The 19,039-nt window shown below is 30.6% G+C and overlaps 1 protein-coding gene across 3 annotated transcripts in view; it reads left to right on the top strand.

Moving 5' to 3' along the window:
- The window catches only part of Elp4 (elongator acetyltransferase complex subunit 4), a 257,694-nt gene that overhangs the window by 50,536 nt on the left and 188,119 nt on the right, over window positions 1-19,039 (top strand). For all 3 annotated transcript variants that reach the window (XM_046467546.2, XM_058586495.1, XM_058586494.1), the window contains exons 4-5: window positions 10,400-10,531; window positions 18,098-18,237. In XM_046467546.2, the coding sequence (XP_046323502.1) occupies window positions 10,400-10,531; window positions 18,098-18,237 (272 nt within the window). The remainder of the gene's footprint in view (window positions 1-10,399; window positions 10,532-18,097; window positions 18,238-19,039) is intronic.

Below are 19,039 nucleotides of genomic sequence, written 5' to 3'. Positions count from 1 at the left end.
AAGCTAGGCATTAATTTATATTTAATCTTTAAATATATTTTTATAATATTATAAAATATGTTTACTTCCTTATTTCAGAAATAAAATTATATACATGTGAAAAATGAAGCAAGATTAAATTAGAGATCCTCAAGATCCTTCATATTTCCATGAAATATTACTGAATCTATAATCATATTTGTGCTCTTTCTACTCTCATGATCTGGGGAATACCATTAGTATGGTCCTGAAAGATTACTAATTAAATAAAGATGATATCATATCTGTTTAGATACTATCTGTGGTAGTATGTTATATGCAATTGCAGTTAATTGTATGTAAAATTGTACCCAAAATTATGTCATCTGCATCAGTTTTGACTTTATCAGAGAGGCCACCCCGACCACATTTCTTAAAAGAGAGCCTTCTTACCTTTTATTTATTATCATGCTATTCATTATAAAGTTGTTCATTTATTTATTGTTTTACACTCCAAAATATAGGGAAAGCTACTAATAGAGGAAGTATATAGTCTATGGTTGAAAATGCACGCTCTGAAATCAGACTGTCCAGATTCAAATTCTAAGCTCCATCTTTTATTAAATTTGTTGCTTTTGAACAAGTAATTCATCCTCTTTATTTATGTGGAAGTTCCCCATTATGTAAAAAGGTAATAGTAATAATATCTAATATATCTAAAGCTCTTAGAAAAGATCCTGGAGCAGCGTAAGCATTATATGTATATACTCTTGATATTGGTTCTAAATTTGTTCACTGCCGTATGTCCAAAACCAAGACCAAAACTTAGCACATAGTAGATACTCAATAAATAATAATTTCAATATAATTGACACTTTGATCTTATTCAAAAATATCAGAACTCTTACCTCATATCACATATAACAATTGAATTTGAATATCAAAGAACAAAATAAAAGAATAAAGAAAACACGTATAACTCTTCATGACCATGGATTAAGCAACAATTGTTTATAAATGATGTCAATAGCACAGTCAACAAAAGAAAGATAAATTGGTCTTCATCAAAATCAAAAACTTTTGTGCATCAAAGAATGCTGCCAAGAAAGTGAAAAATTAACCTATAGAATGGAAGAAAATACTTGCAATTCATATATTTGTTGACTCTAGTATTTAAGATAGAGAAGTCTCACAATCACAAAAGTCTCTCAATAACAAAAAGATAAACAACTGAATTAAAATAATAGCAAAAAGACATTATAGACATATTTCCAAAGAAGGCATACAAATGGACAAACCAGCACATGAAAAGGTCTTCACCATCATTGTCATTTGGGAAGTGCAAATTTAAGCCACTTTGACATACCATTTCATACAGACTAGATAGTTATTTTTTAATTTATGTTCCTCTCAGTGCATTGTAGCTTACATAATTTACATAATTGTGGGTTCATTTTGACATATTTATAAATGCATATAATATGATTTGCTCCATTTCAGTGCCCAATATTACTCCTTCATTTCCCTCCTCCCTCCCCTTGACCCCCTTTGTTCCGTTCATTTCCTTTTGTTAGAAAAAAATATATATATGGTAGGGCTGGGATTATAGCTCAGTGGTAGAGCACTTGCCTTGCACATGTGAGAGACTGAGTTTGATCCTCAGCACCATTTAAAAATAAATAAAGTAAATATATTAAAAATATGATGCATTATAGTTGTACATAAATGTGAAATTCATTGTGATATTGTCATACATAGAATAGCATAATTTGGCCAATTTGTTTTCATAGTTCTCTTTCCCATGTCTTTTCCTTCCCTCTCATTGCCTTTCTTTACTTGACTAGTCTCACTTCTATTTTAAGATGCACTTTTTTAAAAAAAATCATTATTTCTCTCCAGCTTCTGCTTAGAAGAGAAAACATTTGACCCTTGACTTGCTGAATCTGGTTTATTTCATTTAGCATAATGTTCTCCAGTTCCATCTATTAACTAGCAAATGTCATAATTCTTTTTTATGGCTGAGTAAAACTCCATTGTATGTATATAACATGTTCTTCATCCGTTCATCTATTGAAGGACACCTACACTGGTTCTGTAACTTGGCTGTTGTTGCACTGCCCTAAACATTTGTATGTATGTATTTATGTATCACCATAGTTTCCTAATATTAGGGTTGTTTTTTTTATAAATACCAAGGAATGGGATATCTGGGCCATATGGTGGGTCCATTTCTAGTTTTTTGAGGAATCTACATATTGCTTTTCCAAAATGGTTATATTAATTTGCAGTCCCACCAACAATTCGTTTGTATGCCCGTTTTCCTACATCTTTACCATCTTCTTGTGGTATAGTTTTGATTGCATTTCCCTGATTGCTAAGAGAATATTTATTTTTTCATATATTTATTGGTCATTGTATTTCTTCTTTTGAGAAACATCTACTTAATTCATTTGCCCATTTATTGATAGGGTTATTTGTTATTTCATATTAAGTTTTCTGAGTTCTTTATGAATTCTGGGTATTGACCTCCTGTCAGAAGAGTAGCTAGCAAAGATTTTCTCCCATTCTCTCACACTCTTCATACTCTTTTCACTTTTCTTTACATTCTTAATTGTTTCCTTTGCCATACAGACTGTTTTTAAATTGATGCAATCCCATTTACTGATTCTTGGTTTTATTTCTTGATCTTTGAGAGTCTTGTTAAGGAAGTCTGTGTGCCTGCCTCAATATGTTGGAATGTTGACACTGTGTTTTCATCTAGCAGTTGAAGTGTTTATGTTCAACTTCCTAGGTCTGTGATCTACTTTGAGTTGATTTTTGTGTAGAGTGAGATAGGGCACTAGTTTCATTTTGCTACAAATGGATCTCCAGTTTTCCCACACTATATCTTAAAACAGCTCTTTTGTCCAATGTATATGTTTGGCACCTGTGTCAATGATCAGATGATTGTATTTTCGTGAATTTCTCTGTGTCTTATTTTATTCCATTGGCCTTCATGTCTATTTTGATGTCAGTAAAATGCTATTTTTGTTACTATTACTCTGCAGTATAATTGAGATCAGATATTGTGATGCCTCCAGCATGGTTTCTTCCTTTGGTTATTTTGGGTCTTTAATTCTTCCATATGAATTCTATCACTATTGTTTTTTAATTTCATAAAGCCTGTCATTGGTATTTTGATGGAGATCACATTGAATCTGTATATCACTTTTAGCCATTTTGTCAATATACATTATATTTGTCCAGGAACATAGGAGGTCTTTCCATCTTTTGAGGTCTTGTTTGTATTCATTTTCAGTGTTCTGTAATTTTTACTGTAGGGGTTTTCTAACCTCCTTGGTTTTCTCTTCTTTTCTTTGTTTTTGTTTTTAAGGCAGTTGTGAATGAAATTGTTTCTCTTTTTTCCTTCTCAAAAGATTCATTATTAGAGTATAAGAAAGCTATTGATTTTTGCATTCTGATCTTGTATCTTGCTATTTTTCATCTCTAAGCAGTTTTCTGGTGGAGTTTTTTGGATCTTGTATATATAGAATCATGTCACCAGCAAACAGGTAATTTGGCTTCTTTTCCTATTTGTGTCCCTTCAGTTCCCTTCTCTTGACTCATTGCTATGTCTAGAGTTTCAAGAAATACATTGCATAGGAGTGGTGAGAGTGCACATTCTTGCCTTATGTTCTTAATTTTAGAGGAAATGCTTTCAGTTTTTCTCTAATCAGTATAATTGGGCTTTGTGTTTGTCATATATAGCCTTAATGATATTGAGGCTTATTCCTTCTGTCTCTAATTTCTTCAGTGTTTTTAGCAAGAATGGGTGCTGGGTTTTGTCAAAGGCTTTTTGTGCATCTATTGAAATGACCACAAGATTTTTGTCTTAATTCCATATATGTTGGAAATTACATTTATTGATTTGGTATTGATTGGGTATGTTGAACCAACCAACCTTGCATTCCTGGGATATAACCAATTTGGTCAAAATGTATGGTCTTCTTGATGTGTTTTTGAAAATGTGGATTGGTAACATTTTATTAAGGATTTTTGTGTATGTTTATCAGAGATGTTGGTTTATTATTTTATTTCCTTCATGTCTTTATCTGGTTTAGATATCAGGGTGATACTGGCTTTATAAAATGAATTTGGGAGAGTTTCCTCCATTTCTATTTCATGGAATAATTCAAGGAAAATTGACATGATTTCTGCTTTTAAAATCTGGTAGAACTCAGTTGAGAATCCAGCTGGTTCAGGGCTTTCTTTGTTGGAAGACAATCTCACTGCTTGATATTGGTGTGGTTAGGTTTTACATATCCTCTTGGTTCAATTTGGGCAGGTCATATAAATCTTGAAATTTGTGAATTTCTTCTAGATTTTCCAGTTAGTTAGAATATAAGTTTTTGGAATAGTTTCTAACAGACATCTGGTTTTCAGAAATATTAAAAATCCTTCTTTTTCATCTCTAATTTTGTTGGTTTGAGTCTTCTTTTTCTTTTGGTTACTTTGGCTAAGGGTTTATCAATCTTGTTTACGTTTTCAAAGAACCAATTCTTTGTTAAATAAGGGAAGATCTGATATATATGTGTATATTTCTTTCTTTCTATATGTATATATTTCTATCTATATTTGTATATGACTTGTTCCCTTACTTTTTCATATTCTTTGTATTTCTACCCATCTGCTGGAATGATTATCTCTTCAACTTTTATGCCAGGGACTATTTCCAGAGCTTCTTTCTCTTAAGTGCCCAGGCTGGATGAATATCTAAGTACTGATACTCCTCCCCAATGTGTTCCCACTGCTATAACCTTATGGGGAAAATTATTATTTAATTACTATTCTTTCAATTGTTTTTTCTCAATTTTATTAATTTTGGCTCTGATCTTAATTATTTTCTGTCTGCTACTGGTTCTGGAATTAGCAATTAATTAATTGCTTTTCTAGGATGTTGAGATATAACATTAGTTGGGATCTCTATGTTTGTTTTAAGGTAGACATCCAATGTTTAAAATTTCCCCTTAGTACTGCCTTCATATTATTCCAGAGATTTTGATATATTTGTATCTCTGTTCTCATTTGTTTCTAAGAATTTCTTATTTCTCCCCAATTTCTATCACTGATTCTTCTTTCAAATGTGGATTATTCAGGGCTGGGGATATAGCTCAGTTGGTAGAGTGCTTGCCTTGCATTCACAAGGTCTTGGGTTCAATCCCCAAAACTGCAAAAAAAAAAAAAAAAAAAAAAGTGTATTATTTAATATGCTTATGTTAAAATGGTTTGTGTTTTGTATTTGTTATTTCTGATTTCATTTTATTATGATATGATAAAGTACAAGGAACTATCTATTGCTGCTGCTGTTGTTTAGTAAGACATGCTGTGTATACTAAAATATGGTCTGTTTTAGAGAAGGTTCCATTTGGAGCTGAGAAGAAAGTGAATTCAGTTGTTGATGTATGGAATAGTTAATAGATGTCTGTTGGGTCCCTTTGATTAATAATATTTTTGAGGTCTGAAGAGTCTTTTTTTAGTTTATATCTGAATGACTTATCTACCAGTGAGATAGGTATATGGAAATTAAGGTCTGAGACTTTATACATAATATAGTTTGTTTAAGTAGTGCATTGACATTTGGAGCATAAATATTTACAATCATTATATTTTGTTGTTGAATATTCAGTTCTCTTAGCCAGTATTAAGTGACCTTCTTTGGTCACTTCCTTTTTTGATTAATTTTGTCAAATATAAGAGTAGCTACTCCTACTTGCTCTTGGTCTCCATTTGCATGGTATACCTTTGTCCATCCTTTCAACTTCAGCCCATGGATGTCTTTACCTATAGGGTGAGTCTTTAAAAAATATATATATATCTGCATCTTGTTTTGTAATCCACTTTGCCAGTCTGTCTTTTAGATGGTGAGTTGAGACCATTGACATTCAGTGCCAATTTTATTTATTTTTAATGTTTAATTCAGATTTGATTGTTATCTCTGTAGAGATTCAACCATTTGCTGGCTTTAATGTTTGGTTTTTATTTCTTCTGTGTGTAATATTTCTTTCTATATCATTGCTTAATAGTCATGAATTCTTTTAGTTTATGCCATCTTGAAAGATTTTATTTTATCCTCAATTTTGAAAGATAGCTTTTCTGGACATAGCAATCTTTCCTGGCAAATGTTATCTTCAGGACTTGGAAGTATTACTCCCAGCCCTCCTGGATTTTATAGTCCAGGCTAAAAGATCAGAAGAAATCTAATTGGCTTATCTCTAAATGTTACTTGCTATTTTTCTCCTGCAGTTCTTAAAATTCTATACTTGTTCTGTATATTAGTCATTTTAACTGTTATGCATTTTGGAGAGGATCTTTTCAGATCTTTTCTATTTAGGATTATTAATATGTCTTGTATTTGGATTTTTATCTCATTGCCCAATTTTTCTTATTTCACTGAAAAGTTTATGTATTCTTTTAGTTTATATTTCAGTGCCTTCCTTTAAGCCAATGATTCTCAGGTTTGATCTCTTTATGTTATCCCAGATTTTTTTGGATATTCTGCTCATGTTCTTTTGTAATCTTTTCTTTATTGCTAACTTCATTTTCAAGATTATATACCTTGTCCTTTGAGGCCTGAAAATCTGTTCATGTGGTGTAATCTATTGAAAATGTTTTCAAATGAATTTTTTAATTTGATTTATTGAATGTTTCATTTATAGGGTTTCTGTTTTGTTCTTTTTGAGAATCTTTTTCTCTTTTATTGAAATGTTCTTTCACTTCTTGTATTTTCTCCCTTAGTTTGTTTCTTAGGTCTTTTTTTAGTACATTGATCACTTTATGGACTTTCTAAATTTTTTGTCAAAAAATTTCCTCCACTGTGGTTTCAGTGGGATTAGTTGTTGAAGTGTTGTGGGCTATTTGAAGTGACTTGTTCCCTTACTTTTTCATATTCTTTGTATTTCTACCCATCTGCTGAAATGATTATTTCTTCAACTTTTATGCCAGGGACTATTTCCAGAGCTTCTTTATCTTAAGTGCCCCAGGCTGGGTGAATATCTAAGTGTTGATACTCCTACCCAATATGTTCACCTTGCTATACCCAGTATCCAATACCACTTTGAGAGAAGATAACTAAACTCTATTAACAGCAGTCACTTTATAGCAAAGCTATGTACTAATAAACCTTATGGGGAAAAATATTATTAAAAATATTCTCCACAATTCCCCTAATCCAAATAAAAATTGGAGTAGTGTTCTTGAATAGATTCTGAAATTAATTATGAATGATAGTAAGATTACTATTAAATTATATAGATGTTGAAAAGCAAAAAGAGAAAAAATGGACAGACCAAAAAGTGAGAGGAAATAGAGGAGAGAACCTAATAGTACAAACTAAGAAAAAAATGGGGAATCTGAGATAGAAGCAAGTAATACAAGAGGGAAAAGAGAGACTAAAGGGACAAGTATAAGCCTTAGCTAGGAAAGGAAAAAAGAATTATTCCAATTCATGCTTCAAAACATTAGAAGAAATATAATCAATTAGGTTAAGAATGGCAGTATTAAATAAGGGAAGATCTATTGATTCAATACAAAAAATATGATCTGTAAGATTAAAACTGACATTAGAATGATTTATGATATCCCATACTATTTAAGATGGGGATATTTCTTATTGAGTTTTCCTGGTTTTGGATTTCATCAAAATTTTGGATCTTTAGAAGATGCCCTACACTTTTCAGCTTTACTGCTAAGGTTCCCTTAGTGCAAACATACCAGCACACATCTGATACAGTTCTGGAAGACCCCTTCCTACTAGCTTTCCAGTGGATCAGAGGAAATAGTTCCTAATTTGTCTATCTCTTAGCAACCGGGGACTCCCTGTTAAGGGGTGCACTCCCTTGGTGGAGTTTACAACATCTTGTATGCACAAGGTTTTTTGTTGGCTGCTTGGAATTATCCTCAGGAAATGCCTTCTATGGGTTCATATGTCTCTTTGGTCAGCTGTTCTTTCACTGATTTTAATCTATGAGTCCCTGCCTAGGTTAACTCCACCATCTTTCTTCCTGAAAGCTGTAATAGCTCATTTTTTCACAAAGGAAAATAAGTGTTAGTAAGGAATAGAAAAATTGGAATCCCCATAGATTTTTGGTCAGAATATCAAATGGTACAACTACTATAGAAAACATTTTGGCATTCAAAAAGGTAAATGTAAGAGTTACCCTATGACTCAGCACTTTCACTCCTAGGTATATATCCAAGAGAATTAAGATATATTCACACAAAAATATTTTTCATGAATGTTCATAGCAGCATTATTCATAATACATTTATGTGTAATGTCCAAATAGATAATCCATCTAGATAAGAAGTAGAATAGTGCTTGCCAGGAACTATAGGAAGTAAAAGTGTCTATTTTAACGGATTTGAGGTTTCTTTTCAGAGTGATGAGAAAGATAGTTTCAAAATTGTGAATATTTTAAAAAACACTGAATGTAACACTTTAAAATAGTGAATTTTTGTTATGTGAATTTTATCTCAATAAAAATATGCATATGAGAAAACAACCTTTAGATGACATATAGTAGTTGCAGTATACTTTTTGTGCATCTTTTAAATGTTTTAGCTTTTGAAAATGAAAAACCATTTTATCACTGCAAAAATTTAAGTTATTGTAATTTCCATAATACTTAAAAAGTTGGGTTTTTTTTAATATCTATTTTTTAGCTATAGGTGGTGGACACAATTCTTTTACTTCATTTTATGTGATGCTGAGGATCAAACCCAGTGCCTCACGTGAGCTAGGCAAGCGCTCTACCACTGAGCCACAACCCCAGCCCCACTTAAAAAGTTTTTTAAATTGTGAAATGCCTACTACAGGAGTAGATATATATTTAATAAAATAAATGAGAAAATATTTGTCTTTTTATTTTTTGCTTGTCTATTTTATAATTTAATCTTATTTAGATGTTTTAGCTGTGTTAATAAAAGTTCTTTTTTAAATTTCATTAATATCTATGCCCATTAATATAAGAACATTTCACTATAAATTTGCATCTTTTGAACGATAAGAAACAATGCAATATAAATTTTAAAATGTTTATTCCATCTCTACAGAAAAAATTAATTTTCAATGTGGGTAACATTTGTCATAATTATTATTAAGTGACCCTGGAGTTGAAAAAGATGTTAATACAAATAGTTTAAATTTTACCTAATTCTGTTAATACACAAATGTACACTTCTAAGTAATCATTAAGCATAGTATAACATTTATTGGATATTTACTATGTAGCAAGCACCATTCTCTGAATTTTACATTTTTAACTCATTTATTCCTGATGACAACTACTGAACTGAATACAATTTTTCCCATATGAATGGAGACATAGAGAGGTCTGGTAGATGGTCAGAGTTATCCCAGACACAGCTACTAGTGAAAAGTCAAGTTGTGAACCCAGATATTCTGGTTGCAGATTTCAAATTTATAAGCAGAATGCTATACTACATAATACTTTCATTGGAAAAAGATGTTACTCTGTATTTTACGGTACAAGTGCTTTGCTAGGTTTTGGAGCTTAAATGAAATAACTAATTTCTAATAGTGGCATGAATTATAATGTGAATTTATATTGATGTCATTTAGGAATTGACTAAAGTATGTGATAACTTATTTTTCAGCTGATTTGTTGATTTGAAACTAAATCTAAGTAATATGGCCTTGAAAAATAAAAATTCCAATTTAGACTAACATATAAAATTGTATTTACTAATGCAAAGCCCACATTATTTTATGATTCTGCTAATAAAAAAAATAAAAGCAAATAATTATATGTGTTTTCTTTCTCCAAGAAAATTCTGTTCATTTCTTTGTTTTAGTCACTTACTGGTCACCTTCCAAAATTGATAAATTGGAATTCAGTGTCCCTTCACTGAATCAGAGATTTTAAATTCTGTATTCATTGTTAAGAGACATAAGCTTGCAGGAGCAAAACTAACATTTGATGTGGGTAAAATAAATGTCTTTATTCTTAGTTGTTATTTCACCCATTATTTCAGTCAATGAGTTTTTTGAATTCTTGAATTACAAACTAGTAAACAGATTGTGCACATACTTTATTTTTACTTTGTGGAAAACATAACAGTAATTACAGTTCCAGACTTTGTTTTAAGTGTAAAAATTTTTTAGAAATCTGCATAGCCACTTGTTGGAATAGCATTTGCTTTTTGTGAGTAAAAATTCAAATATTTTTAAGTTCTATTTCATCATTAAAGCACTAAACTTCACATTTGATATTATACTTTCTCAGTTTTAGAAATATTTATATTATGTGATTTAATGCTTAAATCAATTCTAAGTTATTTGTTTTTTAATAAATTGGAATGTTCTAGTATTGTTAACATTATACTTCAAAAAATTGTCATATTTACCACATAAGTTCAATAATGTGTCATTCTGCTTTTTTAGGAACTCCCTGCACCATTACTTGATGATAATTATAAAAAAGAATTTGATGAAGAAGTTCGCGATCATCAAACACCAGAAACTAATACTAAGATGAAAATAGCTTGGCGATACCAGTTGTTACCCAAGATGAAGGTAAGTCAACATACAAACTATTTCTAAAATTTGCAAATATATTTGTTTTCATTTAATAGAATCTCTTGTTACTCCTCTTTTTCTTTAAATGCAATACAGATTATATTTATTTATTTATTTATTTAAATAACTAGACTTTTGTAGTACATTTGATCATAATGATATGTTTCTTTGCAAATAAAATTTTGGCAGATTTTTTTTATCAAAATAGATGATTTCATTTCATCCATAATCTCCACATAGAATCTTTTAAGATTGCAAACTAAAGTAAGTGAACTATTTGTATCTATTATGATTACCTGCCAATATTCAATGTAAGTGGTGGTTCCTTTCAAGTATTATTTTTATTCCTATACATTTTCAATTATTAACATTTTCAAACTCCAAGACAAACAAATGTCAATAAATCTGTCTACTGAAGTTTATAAACTCTGCTCTTCATGAATTCTCTGTTCATTTTTTAACTTCTTCATTAAGTAGATTGTTCACTTCATACACTTTTTAAAACACTTTAATGTCTATCAGACTTTATCATTTTATCATTGATAGGAAGGAGAGGAAAATTCTAATCTGGATAAAACTTTGTTCTCATAGTCCACCCCTTTCCAGTCTTCCACCTTGACATTATCTTTCCCAAGGACCAGAATATGTTTTTTATTTCGTTTGTTTGTTGTTTTGGGGTATAGGGATTGAATACAGAGTTAACCATTAAGCCTCATCTCTAGCCCTTTTATACTTTTATTTAAAGACAAGGTCTTGCTACGTTGATGAGGCTGTGTTTGAACTCATAATCCTCCTGCCTCAGCCTCCTGAGCTGCTAGGATTACTGGTGTGTGCCACCATACCTGGCCTAGGAATACGTTCTAAGTACCCTCTAACTTAAAATGCCTCATTTGGTTTTCTGTGTCTATTGTCCCCTTTTAAATGTATGGCAGATTGTCAGTTGTTATTATGACTGCCAAAATCAGACAGGGCCTTAGAATTCTTTTTTTCTTTTCTTTTTTTTTTTTTTTTAACAGCCTTAGAATTCTTCTGTGCAGAATGTTTTGAGTGGTCTCTACTGGCTATTAGAAAGTTAGTGTATAAGATGAAACCTATTTGCTATTATAAGCTTGCAATATAAAATATATACTTATAGGATTATATAATCTACAGAGCATAATCTGAATCTACCTTTTTAGGCTCCTCACCCTGTGTTTATTCACCCATCCTATGAGAATTGTTCCTTCTACATCACTTGTATTTCTATTGGTAATGCTTTATACTTTCTTATTCACCAATTCCTCCTCCTCCTCCCAGTGTAAACATTACTACTTCAGATATTTTTTTTCTTTCATAATTACCTACATTCTCATTTCATTTTCCAAAGCACTTCATATATTTTAAAGTACTTTCACATCATTTTCTAGTTAATGATTGGTATAATTCTCCTCTGCCAGACTACAAGTTCTTGTGAGAGCAATAAGCTTTTTGAATTTTCTTCTGTATCTCTGGTACCTATGTTAATGCCCAGGTAATGAATAAATATTTAGTGAATGATAAATGTATTTATTCATTCAGTCAGCAAATATCAATCATGAACTGTGTAGCAGGAATAAAACATGTTGTAATATGTACATATTAAGCAATGGCAAATTTTAGGTGTGGAAAATATTTAAAGAATAGTATTTTAGAACTGTTATTTACATGACTGTGATCACACTAAAATCTGGACAAAATATTTGCAGTTCACAGTGTAAAATATGAGCCAATTTTCTTTATATATAAAGAACTTCTAAAATAAGGAAAATTCTATAATCCTCTTTTTTTAAAAAATGGGCAAAAAATATAAAAAGGAAATTTAGGTGGCTCTTAAACCTACAAGATCAGATGTCCAATTGCACTTGTAGTAGAAGAAACTAAATTAAAACTACACTGACCTGGTATTTTTCTCTTTACAGATAAACGGTGATCTAAAATGTTTTTCACTGTTTAGCAAAAGTCAGGGAAAACCAGTACTCTCATCTTTGCTAGTGGAAATGTACATAGGTACAGCTTCTGTGGAGGGTACTTTGGTAGTATCCTTCAAAATTATAAAAACATATATCCTTTGATTCTTGTAGAAATTTACATCATGAATTTGTTTACTTAGTTATAAAATGAAAGATTGTGAGCTTTTCATGCAGCATATCTTAATAGCAAAAGATTGGAAATAACTTGTCTATCAGTAAGCAACTAAGTATAGTTGAACTGTAGAATGCTATATACTTATATTAAAAAAATAAAAGAAAGATCTGTGTAATCAAATACTGTTACAGACATACTTGGGTGTGATTGAGAACTGAATATAAAAGGTCAGGATAAATATATTTAGTCTGCTTTGGAAAGTGTGAGTTAAGTAATGGAGATTAAAACAGATAGGAAATTTAGAACTAGCACTTGAGAACCCTAATGGCAAAGAACTTCGTGTCTTTAATCTGGAAGTTTTATTTAGTAACTGGGCTTAACAGTGATTCTTTTTTGTAAATAGTAACTTGTATTCTAATTTTTCTACTGATTGTGTTGTAAAAGAGTTAATAATGAACATAAACTATGAGGTAAATGTAGCTTTTTTGTAAAGCTAAATTTTAAATTATATACTTCACTTGTTTCTTCCATTTTCTTTATTTTTACTTATATCTCAGATATTGGTCTTTCCATTGGTCTTTGACATTCTTCAAGTAAAACAGTTAGCAAAAATGCAAGCAACTGAAATTTTTAAGCCCTCTCTTTTTTGGCTTATTATGAAGTCTATTTAGAATTGGAAAGACAGTGCTTGGTTTGTTTATAAGTTCATTGTCTCTTTATAAATTGTAATTTTGAAAAATACTCCTTCCCCTTTCACTTGGGATAATATTTCTGTCCCCTTTTACATATAAGTAGTGCTGATTACATTCTTCCTTTTAGAGAGTGGTATATCGGCCATTGCCTTGATTTTCTATGAATATAAATTTCCTCAAGGTTGAATATTAACAAATAAATTCAGTAATCAGTTTTCAAAATTTAAAGCTTTAGTGTTTTGAAAATTGTGCTCTTCTTACAACGTTTTCTGCAGGTTATTCTTCCATTTTCTCCAGGTGATTTCTAAAATATTACTTTATCATGACTTCCTTTGTCAGCTGATATAAAATAAAGCTACTCTCTATTTCATTGCCTTCACTGCTTTATTTTACTTACCAGCATTAAATCTAGCAGATGATATTTTAATACTTATCTATATTCTAGAATGTGAGCTCAGTGGGAGAAAGAGACTTTGACTCTTTTATTTTACTGAAATGTAGTTGGTGTTCAATAGTTATTTGTTGGATACATGAATGAATTAATTATATATTATGTAAGTTAAATGTTAAACTGAGTTTAATTGCATCAGTTAATACTATAAGAATGAATTTACTTTGACTTGACAGTCAATGGTCAAACTTAAGTATTTACAAGTAAGTTCTGTCAATTTTTAGAAAACAATCATGTTCTGACTTTGAAATGTCACCAGCATTGTATATTTGTCTGTCATGGTATTTTATATTTTGCATTGCTGGGGATCGAACCCAGGGCAATAGGCAAGTGCTCTTACAAATATACTATATTCCCTGCCCCGTAGTAATTTTATATATGATGATTTATCAAGACTTCCTTCATCACTCATTATTATCTGCTTTCTAAATCTAGGCCTTACTTTGCCATTCCCAGTTTAAACAAACAAAACAGAAAACCCGGCTTTTCTATTATTTTCTTTGGACAAAATGTTTTACTATGGCTTAGTCCAAAACCAGGTATGTAGATTAGCAGATAGAGCCAATACATGTTGTCAACAAGTCTTCATAGTGTAACAACATTGCCATTTAGGGAATGCAGGAAAGGGTAAGGATATACACACTTAAATCAGTAACAGTAGCTTAGTAATATAAATCACTGCCTTATCCATTTCAAAAAACATATAGTTTTTCAAAGCAACCTCACTATGTGATTTTGAGTCTCTATCCAAGGTGTCCTCTTCTTCCCTGTCTAATCATCAATGCTGTTCCCTCCTCATTTCACAAATTATTAGCCTACAGTATATTCTGAGATTTAATTGTCAGTATTGTAAAGCTCTACTACCATGGCCTACTATGCCTCCAGCAATTCATAGCAGTGTATTATTATGTCCTTATTATGTTAAATTCTGTTTACACTTTGGTTTTTATCTTAGTGGTTCAGTCAACAATCCTTGTGATAGATGCATATATCTGTGGATGACTGACAAATTTCATTTTCTCAATAAGGCACTGTAACTACAAAAGTGTAACTACAAAAGTGTAGATCTTTAGTGAATCATGACACAATAATAATAATTAACAACATTTGCACAGTGCTTTACAATTTACAAAATATTCATAGTCAGTATTGCATTAGATTCTCACAACAGCCTAATGAAATTATTAGTTCCAGTTCTGTGATCGAACTGAGACTCAAAGTGCTGTAGTAACTGTTTAGATTCTTGTTGTATCTTATATTGATAAAAAAGGAATGAGAAAAATGGTAAGAAAATGTCGTGTTTAGATTATTTGTGACTCAGCTCTTTTCCAAAAGTTTTGTTTATTTCTAATATACTGGAGGTTGGGTATGGTCTTATTTTATTGCTAGGTTTTTTGTTTGTTTGTTTTGCACCCCATCACAGGTCATTTTCTTTGGGCATAGTAAATTTTTATTTACTATTCCATTTTATTTTCTTCCACAGATAACAAAGTTAAAAGTAGTTTATGAATGTGAAATAAAAGTTATAATGTAAAACTACAGCAATATGTTCTCAAACTTAATAAACTGCTTATCAACTTTAATTTGGTCTTTTTTACATACATATTTTGTTATGAAGTTGATGACAGTTGAATTTAACATAGTCACAGCATTTAGCTAATCTTTTTTTTTCTAATAAATATTTAAATCTTTCTTTCCTTCCTCCCCACCCCTTTTACAGTTTCTAAGCCTGGAAAGATTTGTGTCTTAGAAATCTGATTATATTTTAATACTGTGTCTTGAGTAGAAAAAATTTGCAAAATTTTTTTTTATAATGAATATATTTGTTTTCTTTTTTTTAGAGACTAAAGTCTTTAATGAGTAATAAAATTTTTGTGTCTACCTTGTTAATATTTTAACTATCCTATCTAATCTTAATTTCTAAATAATTTAATATTTATAAGGAAAAAAGCTTCCATTTTTATTTTTACATTTTAATGAATTATTTGTGTTCTGCATTTAAACTGTCACAGCATGAAATCAATTTTCTGCCTTAATTCATCACAAATCTCAGATTTCTATCACATTAATATTGTAATTAGAAACATTAATAGAAACGGCAACTTAAAAAGCATACTTTTCTTCTTGGCAATTTAGCATATTTCTCTGAGTGCATAGGACTTCAAGAACTTTCAGTCCACTAATAAATTTATTAACTCAAACTTAAAAGAAGTAGAAAGTCTCTTTCTTTCTCTCTCCCCATGGTCAGTCTGCTAAAATAGATTATTCATGCTTATTTGATTCAGGTAGGCTTTTGCAAGCTTCCCTACTAGGCCTGGGAATGTGGTACATTGAGGCCTTTTCAGAGGCTTCTGACATAGACCAGGCTTTTATTGCATGGTGTTTTATTATAGCCAAATCCTAGTCTCCACCCAGTTTGTAGGCACTCTGCTTATTCTTTTGAATCAGGAAAGGTTATCACCTACCTTAATCCATGCTGGTGCATGGATTAAGGACACCAGTGTGCCCCAGGATTCTCAAAGAGGATCCTGGAAACTTCTGGTTTCTTCTTTTTTGCTGTCTTTACTAAATTCTATTGGGCCTTAGGGGGATTTGCATCTGAAATGAGCAACCTGGTGTTTTTCTCAATGAAGACATCAGATCAAAGTTCAGTTAGTCAAGGCCTTTCTATAAAACATTAAGGGGGCTTGGACTTACACAATAAAAAGATGAGCTCTAGCAGAGATTGCAGTAAAAACATTCTGAACTATAATCCGGATAAAGAATAGATTATAGGCCAGAGAACAAACCTTGTTTAAGACTAATGCTAAGACCTTGCTTTAAACTAATAACTTTACATTTAAAAACTTTATCCCCTGTTTTTAAGAAACATTTTAATGTCATAATTTATTTGTCAATACTTTCAAAGCAAATGAACAAATCATGTTTTGGAAGCCACAATTCTATATATATTTTAGCATTGAAAAGACCAGATTGAAGCCAACTGCAGACCTCTTTCATTAATGAAAATAAGTAGCACTTTATGTAGGGATAAACAGTCATTTTATTGAGGAAGTAAATGTCAAACCCACAGACTAAATATGAAAAAAAAAATGCTTCCATTAAATTTAAAATGTTTTATTAAATGTTACTTTATAATTTGATGTTTATAAGCACTTAAGAATATGAATCTTTGAAAGCTTAGATGCAAATGTGTAATGGCAAGCAAATTTGTTATCTAAATTTAAAAATTGTCACTTAGTAACATATGAAACTACTATGTGTAGTTCTTTTATTTCTGTAGAAATTATCTAGTTTTGTTGGATGTTTTAAAATTTTCCTGTTTTGTAGCTTTAAAGACAATGGAAATTATGTAAGATTATATCAATGGAAATTATATAAGATAATATCAGAGCTATTGCTAGAAGCTATTGCCAGGTGGAATTTCCTTACATTTGAGCTTGGAGTAAGAGAGGGGGAGAGAGTAGAGAGAGGGAGAGAGAGGTGGAAAACAGCCCATGCAAAGCAATATTTTTGTTATGAGACTTTTACTAACCTGTGTAAATAAATTCAGTGTCAAGAGTTACTAGAATTTTTTAGGAGAAAGATAATTTGATGGAGAAATCATTAATAGAGAACACAAAACAAATTATTGAACTAATGATTATGCAAAGTTCTGATTGATCTAATATAGCTTACATACATATTTCTACTTGATCATGTGCCTGTTCCTTTCTGGAGTATTATACATTTTATGGTATAAGCTTAATTTTAAATTCCTAGGAAATGTTGAATATGCTCATATATTATGAATATTTAGTTTTAAAATGATACTCACTTTAATGTTTGAATACCTGGCTTCTTTTTGAGTTTCACCAATGAATTAACTTGGCTTAAATTTGCATTTAGTTTTTTAGCAACTTCATATTTAATTTGTCATTAAAGCTTTAACAGCTGCATATTTTTAGTTTGTCATTAAAACCTAAAATCTTAAACATAAGAATTATGTGTATTAAAATTTTTAACTTAGAAAAGTATACAGTATAGAAAAAAAGAAGTGTTTAAATTCTTACTAAACTTAGGAACTACTAACAGTGAAGAAATATTAATGATGAAAAGCTTAATTCCTAGCTATACATAGTTTAAATAATAAAGGTGATTGTACCCTTCTTTGAAACTTAATAAGTATATGTATATTAGCTCTTCCTTATTAGCATTAAAATACATAAAATCCTATTAACATTAAAATGCATAAGTGTAGCATTGTTTTGCAGGATATAAGACAAAGAAATTGTAGTTTAAAAATAATTTTTGAGCAACCCTGGGGTTTTTTGGCAGACTGGACCAGTATCATCTTCAAGATTTGGTCACTATTATGATGTATCAAAAAGGATGCCACAAGAACTACTGGAGGCTTCAAATTGTCATGGATTTTTTCTTCCACAAAAAATGTCTTCAAATCTTAAAGTAGAACCCTGGTAAGTTAATGTTCCATGTAATAGCAAATTTCAATTTCAAAAATTAATAGAATGCTTTTTTCTACCATACTTTCTGAAGTAATGCATATCTAAAGGTATAATAGTAAATACTGGCTTTCTGCATAATATGTAACCTTAATTATACATATGTTTCACAGGATTTCATTGTACGTTGTTTCCTTCCTTCCTTCCTTCCTTCCTTCCTTCCTTCCTTCCTTCCTTCCTTCCTTCCTTCCTTCTTTTTTTTCCTGCTCACATAACTATTACATCAACTATTACTTTAATTTGCAACTAGAAAACTCTGGTTGCCAGCCTGATCACAATCCTCGCTGGTTTTATTTTCAATAAAATGTGAAACAGTTCTAAATCAGGATATTTTAACCCAAATAAATATTTAAGGATGATAATACCAGGGGAAATGTTATGAAATAATGCTGCTTGTTCAATATTTTGAAGTATCTCTCAAAAGGAAAACAAGTATATATTTTCCATTACTTATTTATTAAGACTTTCTAGTTGTGCTGTAAATAAAATAACCTGTATGATTTTAGGTAACAAGAGAATTTAGAGTTTGAATATTACAATGAAGATTTTTAAATATTAAAACAACATAACCTGCTTATACTGCTAAGAATTTATTAAAGCAGAGCTCTGAAAATTACAGGACTTGATATTGAATAATTTATAAATTCTTAAGAATATTTAATTTCAGTTCTTACTAGAGTAAACTGTGAATAGATTGTGGCCTCTATTTTCTTCAGCATTATAAAACCATTTCTTTTAAAGCAAAATAAGTTATTAA

Source organism: Marmota monax, unplaced genomic scaffold (genome assembly GCF_021218885.2).
Source record: "Marmota monax isolate L192 unplaced genomic scaffold, Marmota_monax_Labrador192_F-V1.1 WCK01_AAM20220418_F8-fsc00135, whole genome shotgun sequence".
Taxonomy (NCBI): Eukaryota; Metazoa; Chordata; class Mammalia; order Rodentia; family Sciuridae; genus Marmota; species Marmota monax.
The sequence above is the reverse complement of the archived record's forward strand: the minus strand, read 5'-3'. Positions and strand labels throughout refer to the sequence as shown.